Source organism: Letharia lupina (genome assembly GCF_014066315.1).
Source record: "Letharia lupina isolate WasteWater1 chromosome Unknown contig_9, whole genome shotgun sequence".
NCBI lineage: Eukaryota > Fungi > Ascomycota > Lecanoromycetes > Lecanorales > Parmeliaceae > Letharia > Letharia lupina.
The window spans coordinates 1,911,391-1,928,839 of record NW_023502978.1 but is presented as its reverse complement, the minus strand read 5'-3'; the positions used below and the strand labels follow the sequence as shown (position 1 = coordinate 1,928,839).

General features: G+C 53.1%; 6 protein-coding genes across 6 annotated transcripts; 2 read left to right on the top strand and 4 right to left on the bottom strand.

Annotated features, from left to right (window-relative positions):
* Positions 1-1,031: 1,031 nt before the first annotated feature.
* Positions 1,032-1,769, bottom strand: HO133_011039 (uncharacterized protein; the record flags this gene model as incomplete). The annotated part of the gene is made up of 3 exons (XM_037301888.1): positions 1,032-1,604; positions 1,651-1,699; positions 1,747-1,769. The coding sequence occupies 3 exons, from the start codon at positions 1,767-1,769 to the stop codon at positions 1,032-1,034; spliced, it is 645 nt and encodes a 214-aa protein (XP_037153522.1).
* A 1,731-nt stretch (positions 1,770-3,500) lies between these two features.
* Positions 3,501-5,060, bottom strand: HO133_011038 (uncharacterized protein; the record flags this gene model as incomplete). Its single annotated transcript, XM_037301887.1, has 1 exon — positions 3,501-5,060. One exon carries the CDS (start codon positions 5,058-5,060, stop codon positions 3,501-3,503), a length of 1,560 nt encoding a protein of 519 aa, XP_037153521.1.
* A 3,352-nt stretch (positions 5,061-8,412) lies between these two features.
* On the top strand, positions 8,413-8,838 carry HO133_011037 (uncharacterized protein; the record flags this gene model as incomplete). Its single annotated transcript, XM_037301886.1, has 1 exon — positions 8,413-8,838. The coding sequence occupies one exon, from the start codon at positions 8,413-8,415 to the stop codon at positions 8,836-8,838; it is 426 nt and encodes a 141-aa protein (XP_037153520.1).
* Positions 8,839-13,195: 4,357 nt separating this feature from the next.
* On the bottom strand, positions 13,196-13,795 carry HO133_011036 (uncharacterized protein; the record flags this gene model as incomplete). Its single annotated transcript, XM_037301885.1, has 1 exon — positions 13,196-13,795. One exon carries the CDS (start codon positions 13,793-13,795, stop codon positions 13,196-13,198), a length of 600 nt encoding a protein of 199 aa, XP_037153519.1.
* A 210-nt stretch (positions 13,796-14,005) lies between these two features.
* On the top strand, positions 14,006-15,490 carry HO133_011035 (uncharacterized protein; the record flags this gene model as incomplete). The annotated part of the gene is made up of 1 exon (XM_037301884.1): positions 14,006-15,490. One exon carries the CDS (start codon positions 14,006-14,008, stop codon positions 15,488-15,490), a length of 1,485 nt encoding a protein of 494 aa, XP_037153518.1.
* Positions 15,491-15,539: 49 nt separating this feature from the next.
* On the bottom strand, positions 15,540-16,789 carry HO133_011034 (uncharacterized protein; the record flags this gene model as incomplete). Its single annotated transcript, XM_037301883.1, has 2 exons — positions 15,540-16,612; positions 16,666-16,789. 2 exons carry the CDS (start codon positions 16,787-16,789, stop codon positions 15,540-15,542), a joined length of 1,197 nt encoding a protein of 398 aa, XP_037153517.1.
* Positions 16,790-17,449: the final 660 nt, after the last annotated feature.

Genomic DNA, 17,449 nt, shown 5'->3' with positions numbered 1-17,449 from the left:
GCCCCCTTCCCTACCCATCGGCTCATGGTGGTACGACTCCGCTGCCACGGAGGGTCCGTCGTCCACGACTCCTCCTCCTCCTCCTCCTCCCAAAGCTGACCCCTTCCCCCCTCCATCCCTCCATCCATCCATCCATCCATCCATCTCCGCCCCACCCACACCCCCGGCACCGAAGACGTGAGGAAAGTGGTGGAACGCGGATTCGGTCAAGTTCCCGGTAAATAGCACAATGCCCGTTTCCGTATCCCTATACCGCTCGCGTCGATATGAGTAACCCGGGGTACAGTTGCGCGCCTTGTGACGTGGGTAGGAGTCAATGCGGGAGGAATGGGGGGGGGGTTACGGGTAAGGGAGGGTGAATGAACGGTCCGTCGATCCGGAGGAAAGATGTCGCATTCATGAAATCGACAGCCGTGCGGACGGAATCAATACCGTTGACAATGGACGGATCCATCGAAGTTCCCCCCCCCTCAAATCCGTGTTGTGGACGGATGCTCGCTCCATACCCCTTCCCCAACTCCAGCCCCTCCCTCCCCTCCCTCCCCTCCATTCAGCGGTGACGACAAAGCCCCAAACCGCGCCTTCAGCCGTCCCCCTCCGTCCCTATCCTGGACTCCGACTCGTGCCCTGAAAAGCCCCCTCAGACCAGCTAGACCGCAAGAGGCATATCCGGCCTCTCATGTTTTCTTCATGGCGCATTGCGAATGTGAGGTCCTGGCGGGTGTTTTGTGAAAGGGGAGGAGAGGAAAGAAAAGGAAAAGGTGGGGCGAGGTGATGATGGCGCTGTGTTGTTATATTTTGGGGGGCGGAGGGGGGGGGGAGCGTGAATTTAGCTACGGTTGATTCTTAGGCATAGATGAGGTAGGCGGGATAAGCGTTGGAGCCCGATCCAGATGAAGTCCAAAGGATGCGATTGATCGGGATCGTTGAAGGGATCGTTGCAGGCAAGGGGGCGAAACGGGTGGTCGGGCCAAGTTCTCCGAGCAGGCGCCTCCGTCCGTGGCGGATCAGTCGGGGTAAGCTTTTACGATTCACTCATCGGAGATAGGTAGCTTGATACCCACCCAGCCGACGAGGGGCACCCAGCGTGCCGCCTTTTGGCAACGGACGGAACGGGCACCGGTTACGGATGCGAGGATTTGGTTGAGGGGATTAGGATTGTTGGGGAGGGAGGCAAGCAGAAAACGGGCAGGAGTGTTGCACGTCGAGGGAAGCGGAAGCGGGGGGAAGACGGGTAGGGGTTCCGTTTGAGGCGGCGTACTGCCAGGGGGAATCTCGATCCAGAAGCAAGCCGCTCCGATGGTGTTGAATGGAGGGTGAGCGACTCGCCTGTAAGGATAGAGACGCGAGGCCGTGTGCGAGAGGCGATCGTTGCACGTGGCGGTGATGTGGACTCTATGCGCTTCCCGTGCGAGCCGCCATCCAGGGGGCTTCGATGCGATTGACAGGGCGCGTATCTGGAGAGGGACAGGTTCGGCTCGTGCCTCGTGGCTACCCCTTTGATAATCGAGTCGGGGCGCCATCTTGTCTTCGGTCCCGAACCGAACGTGCAAAGCGTAGCTGTTGTGGTGGATACGCAGGGAACGCGCTGTTTGATACTTGGCCTGAAGAGAAAGGTCAGACTTGGATGGTTTGGAACACTTGGCTTACCCCTGGTGGCTCTTCCGCAGAAAGCTCCTGGTCGATACGGTGGGTGACCCTAGATTTACAGGAATCCCGATCGATTGGATAAGTATGGATTCGTACCCTCGTACACTATACAGATCCATGTTGAACATGCGGAAAAGTGAAAGCATATGTTTCAAGACCTTGTAGCTTGCGGAAGAACGGTCTGGAAGATACACACTTTAAGCGAAGGCTGGCTCCACGCGAGTACGACTTCGAGGGAGAGTCTGGGGCACCCGAATCCGTGTGCAAGAGCGGAAATGACTGTCGCGACGGCAACGCCGGAAGTTGCGAAGACTTCAGACATTGGGAAGGGTCAATCTCGGCTCAGACCGTGGAGATGAGGATGGTTTGGTAGAAAGCTGAGAAACACACACAAGGCTGCGTATGTTTGGGAAAAAAAGAGAGAGAGAGAATGAGAGAGAGAGCGGAAAGAAGTAACCATACTTAAAGAGCTGCAAATCACAATCGATGCCAACAATCTCCTCTCAACCGGACCCTCCCTGCTCCTTTCTAGCAACAGACACCCCGACATGTCTAACCATCCCATCCGATACCATGAACAGCAACAGCCACCCACACCCAAGTGTCAGACAGCCGTCCCGCGCCCACCGCTCCACCCGTAAGGTACCGAGTTGAATCCTCCAGGGCACAGACCGTCAGACTCCCACTCGAACGGAAACATTTCCGTCCCAGAATCCGGCTCAGCTTTGGTACCGCACCCGTTCCCTCGGTGATGGACAGATCCTGCAGGAGCGGCCACGATCGCCGGGTCTATGACGGCCGTGATGACTCGACGATGTCGATGGCGCCTGACCGATGGAAGCCTGCCTCCGCACACGAGCACCGAGGATGGCACTGTTGCACCGTGGACAAAGGCCGAGCGATGAAGGACGCCCTGCCAAGGATTTTCCTCGGCGGCAAGTTTCGTCGGTGGACCAGGCGGGGTGGATCAAGTATGACCGATGCACAGGTAGAGTGGTGACGAGCATCGAGGATGCAAGTATTTTCTTCAGCGTGCATTGGAAGCTCAAAGTGACTGGTAGGAAAAATGATCGGCGGCAAGCGCAACGGGAGCTAAAACAACGCAAAAGACTTAAGGGCCAAGGGTGGATTAGACTCATGCGCAACATAACGGCTATCTCAGCTTTTGCTGCACAGCTGCACAGCTAAAGATTAAGACTGTCAGAGCGAGGATGAAGGGCAAGCACTACTTGGACCAAGACGGGTCGCGGCAGTGATGATCGGAAGTGAGTATCATTTGTCAATGGTGTCAAATGGGTCTGTCTCATTTTTCCAATTTTCACAACGTTGCATGCGTCAAAGCGCATCTATGCCCGACTTTTCTAAACTCGGTTTTGCTGGATGGGGAGAGGGCGGTATGCAGGCCAAGGCCAAGCGAAATGACAAGTAATTTCCACCCAACAAAATGGTGGCGAGAACGATAATGCATGCATGCAGCAGCGGTCCCAATGGCCGTTGCGTCTGCCTTGAATTTCCTACGATCCGGAGATCAAAATGTCCCTAGGTCAAAAGTATGGTACAAGAATGCAAAATCTCGGGGAATAGACTGGAATCTGTCAATCGTGCCCGTGCCCCCAGGGCGTATAAATACCGGGCACTGATAGTAGAGAACAAAAATGCAAGCAACACATGCATACCGCCAAATGCAATGTAAGATGCGCGAGAAGGGTATAAGTAGCCAGTCAGAATGCCAGATCCAAACATATAACACCACGCAACTGACAGGTCGCCATGGCACCCTGCATGAAATGAAAGGAAATGAAATCATCCTCGACGTTTCGACTTGTCCAATGGTAGAGACTAGAGCCTGGTCATGACTCCCGTTTGGGACTGCTTCGCTCGCTTAAATCCCGTGATGCATGCCTCATCTCCCTCATTTCCCTGTTATCCGACCCGGCCGCATGATGAGCTGGAAGGTGGCGTGTTTCAGCATGCGCCGAACTTCTGCTACTTTCGGCCTCGCCCTCTAGACTCTGTCGTCCACTCTCATGCGCTGCACGGGAAGAGCCGTCGCTGGCCCTGGAGTTTTGTCGGCGGCGTCGGCCAGAAGTGGAACCCGATGAGCCTTGGTGGTTGAAGGATGGTGATGTGTGAGAGGAGGGTGTTGGCGCGGGCTGGTGGGACCCTGTCGCTTTGCGCTTTTTGGGCGAAGTGGTGTACTCCGAGCGCAGGTGAGATCCTGGGGGTTGCGTGTTTGGAGATGTGTGCGCACTCCTGCCTGATGGTGTTCCTTGCTCTTTGTCTTTAGACTTGCCTTGCTCCCCGGGTGGTTGCCAATGATGAAAGTACAGAGGTGAAGAGGGTTGCTCTTGCTGTTGGCTTGTCTGCGTTTGCTGTAGAGGATGCTGGCCTGTCAATTGTAGAGCGGCGGAAGTTCCCGGAGTGGGCACATGTAGATCACCACCGGTGTTGAGACGAGACAAAGAGGACTGTGAAGTTGTAGGCCGTGGGTTCGATGTCGGTGGCGCTGCTTGTAGAGGTTGCTGTGACCTGACGCGCTCGCTGGGGAGAGCAGAGTTCGTGTATGAGGATGTGAAGCTTGCATTGGCTTGAGGCTGCTGCACTGGTTGTATCGGTGTAGTCTGTGCCGGCGGCTGCATTTGCTGCGCCCCGTAAGGATTCGGATTTGGACCGGTCAGGAGACGGGTGTCTCGGCGTTGTTCCGGTGAAGTTTGGAGTTGGGAATGTGCTGGCGGCTGCTGGATCTGGGCTTGGGCCTGAGTTTGGGCTTGCTGCTGCTGTTGTTGCTGCTGCTGCTGCTGTTGCTGTTGTTGCTGCTGCTGTTGTTGCTGTTGTTGTTGCTGCTGCTGCTGCTGGATTTGGGCCTGCTGCTGGATAGTGAGCTGTTGCATGTAATGTTGGGCCCATTCCAGACTCAATTGCGCAACCTGGCCTCCCCCAAGGCTGGCAAAGATCATCGGAACCATTGGTGGAGGGATCCCGCCCCGTAGAGATTCTTGTAGCATGTTTTGTTCGAGCTTTCGCTGCTCCAACCTCAAGCCCTCTTGTCGAGTCTTTTCTTCTTCCTGTTTGCGTCGATCCTCCTCGGATTTGGCGTGTAACCAGGTTCGCATTGACTCGTCTTGACCGCCTTGCCATTGTGAAGGCGCGGCAGGCAGCGAAGCCAATGACAGGCCGGTTGTTTGTGGCGCTCGTTCGGGCAATGGCAGACTTCGTTCCATGGCTGAGGGAGGCGGCAGGCCTCGGTGTGGTGTGCTCATTCTCCGGGGTTTGTTATCCGGTAGAGGAGGAAGAGAAGCGGACTTTGGGGGTGAGGAATAGTATGAGGAGGGAGAGCGTTGTTGAGCAGATGAAGCTGCATAGGGATTTGCAAACCCGTGCTGTTGTAAAGGTTTGAGTGTAAGCAACATTGGTGCGGAGGTGGAGGCTCAAGATGTCGGTGAGATAAAGTAAGAGTGGATTGAGCGAGAATGTGGGATGATTTAAAGTAAGTAGGTACAACCTTTTTTGAGAGGAGTCGGCGGAGAATATAACAATCCGGAAGAAGAAGGTGCGGTGACCTTTTTTGTTTTTGTTTTTGTTTTTTTATTATTCACTTTTCAACGAAAGGTAAGGAGGAGTGAAAGGTTAATAGTACAATTGTAGCAAATTCTGGCAGTCCAATGAGAGGTGAGCAAGAGGCGTCTGAGAATGGGGTGAGGGAACGGGTATATCTACCAAGTCAGGCAATCAAGACGCCGGTCAATGATCCGAAAGTAGTGTTGTTTTTGGTGGGAGGGAATTTGTCGAATGAAAGTGGAAAGAGGCTATGCCAGCACCAGCCGATCTTTACGCGCGTGGCTTTCAAGGTAGAGTAGGTAGAGTAAAGTACGGTAGGGGAGTCTACTTTAGATTGAAAAGGTTGGAATTAAAAGGGTAAAAGGGTAAAAAGGTAAGTGTGAACGAGAGGCAAGAAAAAGATCGTCGAATGCGTAAGTATTGACGGTACATGGGATCGGCCAATTTTGGGGGGGGGGAGTGAGGTAGGGAGAGAGGGTGGGCTTGTGAGTTGTGACGCTTGTCCTAGGCAGGAACTATGTACGACCATGGGGTTTTGGCTTTTGCAGCTTTTGGCCCAATCACTACATATCTACTTCCTTCAGGGCCTGCCAGTGCTTATTCTGCTTATCCTTCTTTTTCCCTACCCTACCCGGGAAGGTGGTGAAGACAGGCCCGGATTGGGCGCAATGTTTTTTTTTCATGTTTCGCGATGCGCCAGGCGGTCACAGGCAGGCAAGACGGTTTTACAATTTGGATAGGTAGATAAAGTATGCTTGGCTACTCTACATCAAGGTGGTTTCCAGGACTCATGCTCATGCTCATGCTCATGCTCCATCATTGGAATTTGGGTTGATTTTTGATTAATTAAGTTACCTATGGATCTTTCAGCTGTCCATTGGCCGACAAATGTTGCCTTGGGATTCTTCCAAGAATTCTAAACTTCTCGGCAGCTTTCCGAACAGCCGGTCAAGCTTTGGATCTGCATGCCTAAAAGCCAACTTGAGCTGCGCATTCGGCTGTAATAATAGTAAGGTAGTGAAAAATGCTGAGAATAGTGAAAAAAAATCAAAAGTGACACCTCAGTGATACATCAAGTGAAAGAGTAGGTCCTACCGATCCAACTACCTACCACTATGTATCTAACTACAGTAATACATCTCGCCTACCTCACCTTATGCATCCCATCTCACCCTGCAGTTGCACCCAACAAGCTACTTCGGCCCCCAATTCTGCCGGAATTGGTCCGCCCTTCTCTGGTACAAGAATTCATCTCACCTCAAGCATAATCCAAGCGACACTACTACCACACTCTTGGTCACCCGAACAAGAGTCCTGCACGTTGGGTGGACGCATATCGATTCTGAGTGAGATGGGTTACTGGGTTTCAGGAATGGGCACACAGTGGACGAGCAGATCGGTGGCTGTCGCGTCCCGATGGCTCAAGCCAGCCCGCACATTCATAACCTGGTCCACCATTTCTGACCGCGCCTGATGACAGAAAATGTCTCCTTGGGTCCGAAAAAGCCAACCGCCTGCAGCTGAGTGCATTACATTCTGCGAATCCTACTCTTAGTCTCTACGACTGCATCGCTGCAGATGAGGAAGCGCAACGGATCTTGTTAGCTGGAGCGCCAACCAATGACACACCGGACCTGCAGATCTCATCATTCTCCTCCTTCTACAGCATGATAACAGCCAGTGTCTGGCATGAAACCCACGGACAAGTTGATTCCTTTTCCTCTTACTAGAAGCATCCCCAGCGGTACCCATGTTCCACTGTTGGTTCACTCGCTCACATGGCTATGGCGACCGGAGTTCTGTCGATCCAGCTATCTTCTTCCTCATGTAGCACATCAAGCCGTATCGACCTACCCTTGGACCCAGGATGTCTTTTCGCTTTCGAGGGAAGAGGAGACGCAGAAAGTGGAAAAAAGGGGTAAAGATCGCCGTTAGCCTTGGCATGTCGTGGCGTCCTTGTGTCCTTGCGTCCTTTCTCCGCCGCCACCGCTTTTTATTGGCTTGCGCTAATGACAAGCCACACGGGAACTTTTCCATATCTGGTAGAATATGTCGCAAACCAACATGGCCTCTTTTCGGCACAGCCGTCGGTGACGACTAGTTACTTTTTCTCACCCTTGTTCCGGTGGCTGCCTTATCGGATGGCTTCGGTCTTTTCCTTTCTAGCTTGGTCCTTCCTTTTCTGGCTTTCTTCTTTACGCATTCTACAACCTCCCAACCTCCCAACCCCCTCGTGTTCCTCGTGTTCCTCGTGTTGGCGACTAATGGCAAATTTGTGAAACGAGATCGACACAGTTCAAGCCAGAAAGAACAACCCGTGGAAATGTTAAAGAAGCCTTTGTGTCCGCACTCCGCATGTACCAGACCATGATTTCATCCTATGTATGATTAGGTGAGCAAGTGACATGAGATACGACCGCTAGACATGTGAGGGTTGCACAAAGACGAGGTCGAACTTCTCTCAAATCCTTACTAATAATAGCGAATGGGAAAGTAAGACCTATCTAGGGTAGGAGAATGGAACAACAGATCATCAATCTGACATGCTCGCATTTCACATTCCGCCTACAATTTGCTCATTCTGAAGATGGGAGGGGAAGGCTGTACGACGCTCGTATCGTCAAGGCGCACAGATTTTTGGAGATTTTTGGAGATTTTTTCTTAAACAAGAATTCTGGCATCAACCTTTTTGGTTTGTTGCATAGGCGAGTTTCTATCCTGTGTTACCTCTCTTTCTTCCAGTCTTTTTGATTGGGGAAAGCGATAGCCGCTCGCTGCAGGTCTGCAGGCTATACAGTCCAGAAGATAAGAAAATCCCTCACTTTTGGGAGCAAAGATATCATTGTTCAGAAATCTCTGCGCGGTGGTGGCGAGCAGGCTCGTGGATTCGCATCGGCCCTTTCCGAACTCTGTCGACGCCTCTCTTTGCGGTCCAAACCCTCTCGCCCTCTGCATGAATGTAATAAGCATTCGACTGGAAACCAAATTCTTCCACACCTTTCGTCCGGCACTGTGCCAACTTCTTTTAGTTCGTGATACTCAGCTCATGCCCCGAGTCACTAAGCCGGCGTTCCAACGGGTTAAATCATCTTGGTAACTTCGAGCCGTCAGAAGTATACCTCAGTGCGATCGATAGCACGACCATTCGCCGTTCACTTGTCCAGCCGCGACAGTTTTGGAAGCACTCTGCGCTTCTCAGCCATGATGCCAATTCACTACATCCCGCCACTGCAACTCAATTTCACCACCTCTGCCGACCCTTCAAGTCCATCGCGCGGGCCAAAGTACATACGCAAGTACCAAAATGGCCAGAACGACCGGACCGTCCAGCGAAAGCCTCGGGCGATCGGCCGCCCCGGCAAGAACACCAGAGCGACCAACACGTTCGCCACCGCGGGAATCTCCCAACCCCCGAACAAACTTCTCACCTTCCGGCCAGAGTCCCCGTGCACCACAACCGCTCGTCCCGCACCGTACTCCCCCCTCGCCAGGTCCGGCGTGCACGCCGCAGCGACCACCGCAACCCCTCCTGACGTGAAAACGCACAACCACCCGGCGGAAGTTACCTTGGAGCAGCTCCGGCAGGGGAGACGGGAAGGCGGGACCAGGGACGGGGATTCCGCGCTCTGAGGTCCACAGTCGCTGCCACGGATACGATGGCTGGCTGCGGACTGCGGATGGGGGAATCATGTGCCGGGATACGCGATGGGCGCGGCGGAGGATGGCGAGGGGGGGTTGGTCGTCTTCAAGGATGTGGACAGGAAGCGGGCGGGAAGGGAGTTCGGGCGGGAGGTCTAGGAGGGGAGAGGGTGGGGTCAGTGGGAGAGAAACCCATGTTCTTTGAACGGTCCGGAGGGGGAATGAAGTGTCTTTGAGACTGCGAGATAGTTCTTGGGCAGAGCTAGTCGTAGCTAGCAAACTTAGCGACATATGGATGGTCTTGATACATACGTCGTGTTCAGTGCTGCGAAATGTTACGACAATCGTTCTTAGTGCATGAGAGAAAAAATCACACGCTGAGCCGGCCGTACAAATGATTTCCAACTGGGCTCAAGGAGTGTGCAAAGCAATCATGGTAACCCACGATCACGGAGCCGGACCCGAAGTGTGACAGGGAAGGAGCCTCGAGCCTCCTTCGACCGGCGGTAAAGAGGCGACTTGAAAACTAGCGACAGCATGGTAGTGGACGAGTAGGGTTGGAACCATCGCGATATCCGGCCACCCTTCCCACATAAAAGCATTCGATTGAACAAAGTCCGAGTCATAGAAACGATCCTTCCATCGCACCCATCCCATATCCAGCCCCCCTTCCCAAACAAAAGCATTCGAATGAACAGAATCCGAGTCGTAGAAACGATCCCCGGTAGCTCGCGCGTACAAACCCCATCCACGATCCAATTCGACGCACCCTTAACATAGTCCTCCGCCTCGGATCCAGGATGAGTGTTCCAGCCGCAAGGGCCGCAGCGCGAGGCGATGTGCCCGCGAGTGGTCGTTCGGGGTATCAGGTTGGATATCGAACATTTGAGGCTTTCCTCGCCGGAAGAATCGATCGGGTCCGGGTGCAGCGGCTCACGGACCGATTGTGCCTTCTCCGCCGAGACTTTCGTCCAAAGAGCGATGCGAATCGACAAGCTCCGGAACGTAGACGGGGGTCGCGCGACTCGGAAGCCGGGAGGACGGCGCCGTTGACGCTGTGGTTTCCCGCGGGGGGTGTATCGGTATGCCATGCGTCCGAGGGAGCGGAGATTGTACGGGTTGTCATACCCATTACGATCACGAGATGGGTCATCCCTCCTATCTCGCAGCGGCAGCTGAGCTCCTTCTGTAAACGGTGCAGAGAGGAGGAAGGGTTTGAGAAGGAAGCTTCGCTTCGCTTAGCGACTCTGCACCGTGTATTGGTTCTTGCCGTAGCAGGCGGCTGCAAATCCTTTGGTCAAGCGGGGGAGGAATGGGGAAGGAGGGGTATCTTGTGTACTCTACGTGGTCTTTTGTAATCGAGCACAGGTTTCGAGTTGGACATTGTGTCCGTACGGTAGTTAGTTAATCGATTCAACCTGGAGTCTGAGTATGATGGCACGCCTATTCTAGTAGCATCGCCCAGAATGAGCACTCACTCCGTCGAGACTAGCAAGTGAAAGACTCGCAAACGCACCACGGTGGAAACATGTGTAGCTACTGCCCAAATCATGCCTCCCTTCTCGCAGTGACAGTGTTAGTATAGTCGGAATCGTAGCCATGGAACCTCGAAGAGCCAAGTAGTCAGTAGTAGGGGCGATCCTTGCTGCCGCTTTTCATTCAGGTTAGGTTACTCCTTTGATAGACTTAGAGCGTAGCGTGCGCACTGTCAGTAGGATCGCCTATGATGCGTTGGGTGTTCCATTCTGGAAGGAGCTTTGACGTGCTCCTCCTGAAAACCACCCAAACGCAGGCAGCTGCCTTCCGGGACTTTGAGTTTGGAAAGCATCAAGACAATGGGAAGGAGGGTCTGTAGACTTGCCTGTGTGAGTACAAGAAAGCATCTCCCACTTTTGTACTTTCTCTTTCTTCCACACCACTTGCTCACCAAATCTCTCCCTGTTGACCACCCTTCCGTTCTTCCAGTCATCCATCAGACTCCTCTAAACACTCCTCTATTGTGCAGCATCTTCATGGCATCCTACCAGTGCAGTGCATGCTTCAAAGCTTCTCGCTGTCGTCCATTGGCCGGTTTCCTGAGCCCATCTCTCTCGACACCAGAGCAGAAGCTGCTGCAACGGTGGTAAGTCTTACACCATAGTACTTGTACCTTCATGCAACAGAGGCTAACGGTTTCCTCTCCATCATACATCCTCTCCGCTATCATCACCTTCTACCCGGGACTCAGAGCGTATCGACGGCTTCCAAGACACAATCACCGCCGAGCACGGACAGAGAAAGGAGCAAGGACCTGGAGTAGGTATGCCGTCCTGGCTTGTCGTCATTGTCCAGATACTCCTCCATTGCGGGTATCATCCCTCGAATAGTGGCTAATAGCTTGTCACAGAAGCAGAACACGACGACGATCTTCGCTCTGCTGCCATCGGTTGTGATTCCGTCGTACTCGTGACAGACAATCAAAGGCCAGTGGATTTTCCTCGTGTACCCCGTTCGTGTGCTCCTATAGAAAGACTCACACTCTTTGATAGTTTTTTGATTTCCTTGTGATGAGAACGTAATGCAGGTAGGTGGATGGGATGGAGTGCTGGCCGGCCTTTGGCTGACAAAAGACTCTCTCCTTCAGATTCGACTCCGCTTGGAGGTGCGCCAACTTGAGTCGGACAACCAGAATTCCGGACTCGCGGAAGGGTTGCTGCCAGGGACTCAGAGCATGCCGACGGGCACGATCCCCGTAAGGATGGACGGTCAAAGGTGCAAGCACCTAGGACAGGTGTGCCGTCATGGCCTGTCATCATTGTCCACTAAAAAGCCAGTCGGCCCTTTCCCCCATCTGCAGCTGCAGGAATCGACTCGAAGGAACTCTGACTATGGATGATGAGACCCCGATTGCTTTCGGGGTGACCGGGAGAGCTGCTGGCCGGCCTTCAACATATTCCTGAAAGGCCAGTACTTTCTCCTTGAATGCCCCCGTGACGGACACATGCTTAATCTGAATTTTTGATGATGATAAATTCATGTAACCTGAGGGGTCAGGAGAAATGCTGGCCGGCCTTTGGCTGATAAAGAAAGTTTTCTCCCTCATAGATTCGACTTCGCTTGGCGGTGCGCCAGTTTGAGTCCGACACCCAGACACTACCGTTTCCTCTCGAACCAACAGACTTCCACAACCCAGAACAGTACCCCTCCATCTCAAGCCAAGGGACCTCCACAATTCCCGGTACTTGCCCGACCGATGCCACAACTTGTGGTATCCGCCCAGACGACTTCAGCAGCTCACAGTATTCGCTCACTCAAATGATGTCGACGCTCCGGACTGCCCAATCAATCAACTGCTTCGTTGCAGCACTGCGGGGTGTTCGGTCGACTACTTTGTCAATGGAGGAGGCCAACAGAAGAGCTGCGAGGCTCCTACAAAGGTATCCATCCTTCTCTGAGTATGATGTACTTTACTGACTTAAGACAAAGGCTTCGACATTATACACAACCAACACCAGGCTCGTGCCAATCCCTTCACTGTACGACATCCATTCCTATCGTGCAGCCCACACCATTGTTCTCGGGCGCCTGTCCTCTGTCAGCTTACCGTTCACCATTGTCGGGTCCTGAGAGCTTGGAAGAGGGCATTTGAGAGAGTTTTGGTAGGACTTCACGATCCTTCCATGGCTACCTGGAAAACAGCATGGGTAAAATTTTCCGCTTTCCGCTTTCTCCTCTTCCGGCGAGGTGAGCTGATAACAAGGCGTTCAGGAACGACTTACTCGTGGGACTGAGGCTACCTCGGGGTTGAGGCTACCTAGTGGAAGACGAGATCGGAGTCGAAGCCAACCTGCAATTGGGTGAGGATGGAGGGTGGCGGGTCACAGGGATTTGAGGGTGATGCGGATTTCGAGACGTGGCTGATGGCATGTTGCGAAGGCACGATATGGGGAAGGAAGATAGTACGCAGTAACAGTATCATATTTAGAGCAATCACAACACTACATCAACCTCTAGAATTGAAGTCTGTCAAGCAGGAAGCTCGTCACCGTCAATGAAAAAGTGATGCCATGAATCTCCTAGCTAAAAGTCAACATCAGCGCTCGAGCCCACAGATAGCGGAGCAAAGACAACCGTACTTATCTCACAGGAAATGCAGGCGAGCCCAGAGCATCTTGCTCTGAGAAGCAGCTGAATAGCAGGCATTGATTGTGTTCTGCATTAGGCCGGCTATCATCGCTCTCGATTCCGCCGTCTTGGAATCTGGTCCGCACCCACCACTTTAGATAAAAAACGTGAGTCGGGGTGCTTGTGTAAGCCGCGAAGAATGTTACACTGTTTGGAAACATGGGCAATGTCCCTGCGCGGTGCCTCAGTCGTCATCGTGAATGATGACCCCAACATCTTCAGCAGTCGTAGCAGGTAGTGCATCCCCTGACTCTACATCCTGCTTCGGTCCGGGAAGAGTAACACGATCAAGCTTTGACATCCCATTCATGTTTCCTCCTTGGTTGTCATGGTCGGCCTCTTCGTTCCCATCCTTGCCCTTGTTCTTCTTCTTCTTCTCCCTCCTCTTCCTATTCTTCCCCGTTTTCTCCTCATCCTTCTTCCTCGTCTCCTCCTTCTTCCTCTCAAATTCCTCATCCGCCTTCTCCCTCGCCACCTCCTCATCCATCATCTTCACCCTCTCATATTCCCTCCTCCGACTCGCTTTGTACACATGGAACTCCCCGCTGCCCGCTCCGGCGCTGGACCCTTGGACGTTGGCGACAATTTCGGGAGGGGCGGAGAGGGCAGATTTCTTGGCGAGGGCGGTGGAGGAGGGGATGGGGATGTCGCGGTCGGGTTTGGCGAAGAGGGCGTCGACTTGCGAGGCTTGCTGTGTGACGGGGGTGAGGGCGCGGCGTTTGAGGGGGCGTTTGGAGCGGGGATCGGAGGAGGTGGGGATGGATTCTGGGATGGGTTCTGACATTTTCGTGAGGTGGTAATTAGTATTGACAGACACAGTAGTCAGAATCCTCGATAGGAACTAGGGTTGCGAATTGAGAAAATACTTCTGCGGAGGACTTCGGTCTTATGAAACCGAGGATATCCCGTCCCACTGTCAACACATAACCCAGATTCACCACTGGTATGTGCTTTTATAACTCCGGTCTTTGAGTTGAAGCGACTATTCATAAGAATGGCAGATCCACTGTACGAGCTACTGGTGCCCTACTTCGACACATCTGCCTCTCCACGCCCGGTCCCCAGCGTATCAGACCAGGTCACTGCAAAGTACCTGAACCGTCTTTCCACGCTACCCTTAGCCTCTCTGACATCCACGGAACCTCAATCGCTGGCACAATCATCACATACGACTCTCTTATCACTGCAGTCGCTCTCAGCCAGATCGAATCCCGCTATAGTAGCATCATCAGACCACCTTTCGAGTCTACGTACAAGCTTACCACAGCTAGCGGCAGAAGCAGAGAGTCTGCGAAATGAGATACCAAGACTTGACGAGCAAGTGGTGGCTTTCTCGGAAAAATACAGCCGGAGTGCTGAGAATGAGGTGCTGGACCGACGGAAGAAAGCCTTATTGATGGCCAGGAATGTGGACCGGCTGTCAGATATACTGGATCTGCCTACGCTACTTGCATCTGCTATATCAACCTCTACGGCTCAGGGTGCTTCAAATGCGGCCAACTATGCCTCAGCATTGGACCTACATTCGCACATCAAGCGACTGCACCTGCTTTACCAGGACTCAGAGCTCGTGAGCTCAATCTACCAGCAGACAGAAGAGGCTATGCAAGAGATGACTTCGAATTTGATCGCAAGTCTACGCTCCCAGAACATCAAGTTAGCAGCGGGTATGCGAACAGTCGGATGGCTTCGAAGAGTAGCACCAGATTTGGACGGTAGTGGCGGTAACCGGGATGGTACGTTGGGTGCTCTATTCCTAGTCTGCCGTCTCGCAACTCTCGTTTCTATGCTCTCGGCACTCGACCCCCTCCGAGACCTTGCAGAACAGGAGACTGCGATACGCCTTCGAGAGAGCAACTCCACTACCAAAAAGACTACCAGCGACGCCTGGTCCGGCGGCCAACAAACGGAGCGCTACCTAAAGCGCTACATTGAGATCTTCCGCGAACAATCTTTCGCCATCATTTCAATGTACAAAAGCATCTTCCCCTCCGGTCCAGACTCCACCTCTGTCTCGGAAGACCTGGGCCTAAAGTTCAAAACCTTTGGCTTGAGAAGTGTGTCTGCACCTCAATCTACTCCTCCAAGTCAGCAGCAGCAAGATCCTCTGTCGCCCCTACCATCTGCTCTTTCAACATTCCCATTGCATCTGGTTGGCTTGCTCACGGAAACACTAAAACATTATTTGCCCAACGTGAGGGATAAATCATCCCGCGAGAGCTTGTTGACACAGGTGCTGTACTGTGCTGGAAGTCTGGGGAGGTTGGGTGGGGATTTTAGCTTGCTGTTAGCCGATCTTGGACAGGATGATGAGGATGCAAATGAGGACGAGGAAGATGGAGAGTGGGTGGAGGTGATGACGAAGCATCGGGTTCTGGCTGGGAAACTGGAAAATCTAGCCAGTGGTGGGGGGAGTGTCCGCGGTGGGAAGGCTTTTGGGTTGGGAGATGGGATGAAGTCGCCGAAGTTGAATGCTTAGATTCGACCATCAGACGAAAGCCTGGCTCTAATAGCAACGCTTTGCTGGCTCACTCCTCCTCGCTCTCCTCTGAGCTTTCTTCCACCACTCTATTGGTATACGTGCCGTTCACGCCATTCACGCCATTCGCACCATTCACCCTCCGGTTACCAGCGTCCTGATCAGCCTGCCGTTCTAGCTCCTGCTCCAGCTCTTGCTCCAACAGGTCTACTTCATCCTCATCATCCCACCCGTTTCCTGGCGTCTCTACCTCTTGCTCCGCAGCACCATGGCTCTCGAATTCCAAAGTTCCTTCCCCAAGATCTATCTCTTCGACATCTGCGTTGCTCTTTCTATCTCCATTCTCCTCGTCAGAGGTGTCGCCTTGAATGGATGGACTCATAGAGCTAGCCACAGATCTCAGACTTCTCGGTTCGCTGCCGCCGCGGAATCCTTCGTTCAGGCCGGCAAGGAAACGCCGCGATGGCCTTTCGTTCTTCGGTTTCGAATCATCGATGATTTCCAATGGATCATCGTTTTCGCTGTCTTCATTGTCGGCATCCGCTTCTTCCCGAGGGTTAGGCGAGAGATGTCGAGATCTCGGAGGTTTAGACCGGTGCTTAGGCTTCGAAGGGCGCGGGGAATGGCCGGTGAGGATTGGGGAGGAGTTGGAGTTGTGATTAGGCATGGGAGACGGCTCAGGCGTTGGCGAGAGACGCTGTTGAGCAGGTTTGAGGAAATGACGGTAGTCGTAGGGATTATGCGGATCAGCCTCGCGAGTCAGATCTTCATGGTCATTCGCGGAGCCTTCGTCAAAGAGGTCATCTTCGACATTTTCCGGGGCGGGGAGACCGGTTTCAAGCTGTGGGTATTGGCTGGCTAAGCTGGCGACGTCTTTGTTTGAGGGGGTGCTGCGAAGATTGAAGCGGAACGAAGTGTCTATTTTGTCGAGGGTGAAGGTTTGAGTATTCGGGTCGTAGATCAAGGCGACTGCTTCTGAGGGTTGCTGGGCGCCGTTATAGAGATAGATGTTTCCATTTCTTTCGTCAGTGAGAGAGAGATTGTAGCCATTGTCGCGGCCTTGCGAGGATGGAGTGATGATGGATTTGGTGGACGAAGTGGAGAGCTTTGGCCTGTGGTTGACTATGAACATATCAATCAGTCCCGTCAGACACAGATTTGAGAGCACGGCGCACGCTGTATATTGACCTTCCGCCGTTTGCGTGGTCCATCTTCTCGCAACAACTGTTCGCTGATAGTGATAGGGTATTTGGCAGGTTTCGATGGGTCAATCTGAGAGGAGTTGGCCATTGCAGCCATGACTGGGTCTATGATAGTTGAAAATGTGATCGTAATATATAGACATATATATTGGGACAGCTGACCGCTGACCGCTGGCAGATGGCCGGTTGCAGAAGAGAAGTGAAGGCAGGTTGAACGGAATCAAACAATAGGACTGGGTGGGGTGTCATAGCGGGAACATGCGCCTCTAGGCGTATCTCCGGGGTCCACCCCTGGGCTTCTTTCTATAGCCATTCGCTTACAACGTTCATTCCTCCCTACAAGCCTACCTTCCTTCAAAAATGTTAGTAACTGTAATGTTTCCTGGTGCTCCTGATAAATCGATAATCTTCACGAGGACTCCTAGCTACGTTGAAAAGGAGCTGCCCATAGCCAATGGAATGGTCTCAGGGCGACCCCGGCGCTGATCATGGCCTTGGCCTGGCGGTCCAGCCCGGCTTAACGTAGACAGCGTCTGAGGCGATTGTCTAGCAGGATTGCAAAGCTTGCTGCTTCGGGTTTGGGGGCGGCGAGGGCACCCTGGCGGCTGAAGATAGCCCCGGTAAAGACCTGGCAAGGCTGCAGATGGCAGATCTTATCCCTCCCCAGGTTTTCTGCTGGCTGCCATTTTCCTGCTTCCTTCATCAGTCCTGAGTTGCTGTTCTCCTTCTGTATGTTGCGACGGTATCTTAATGCATT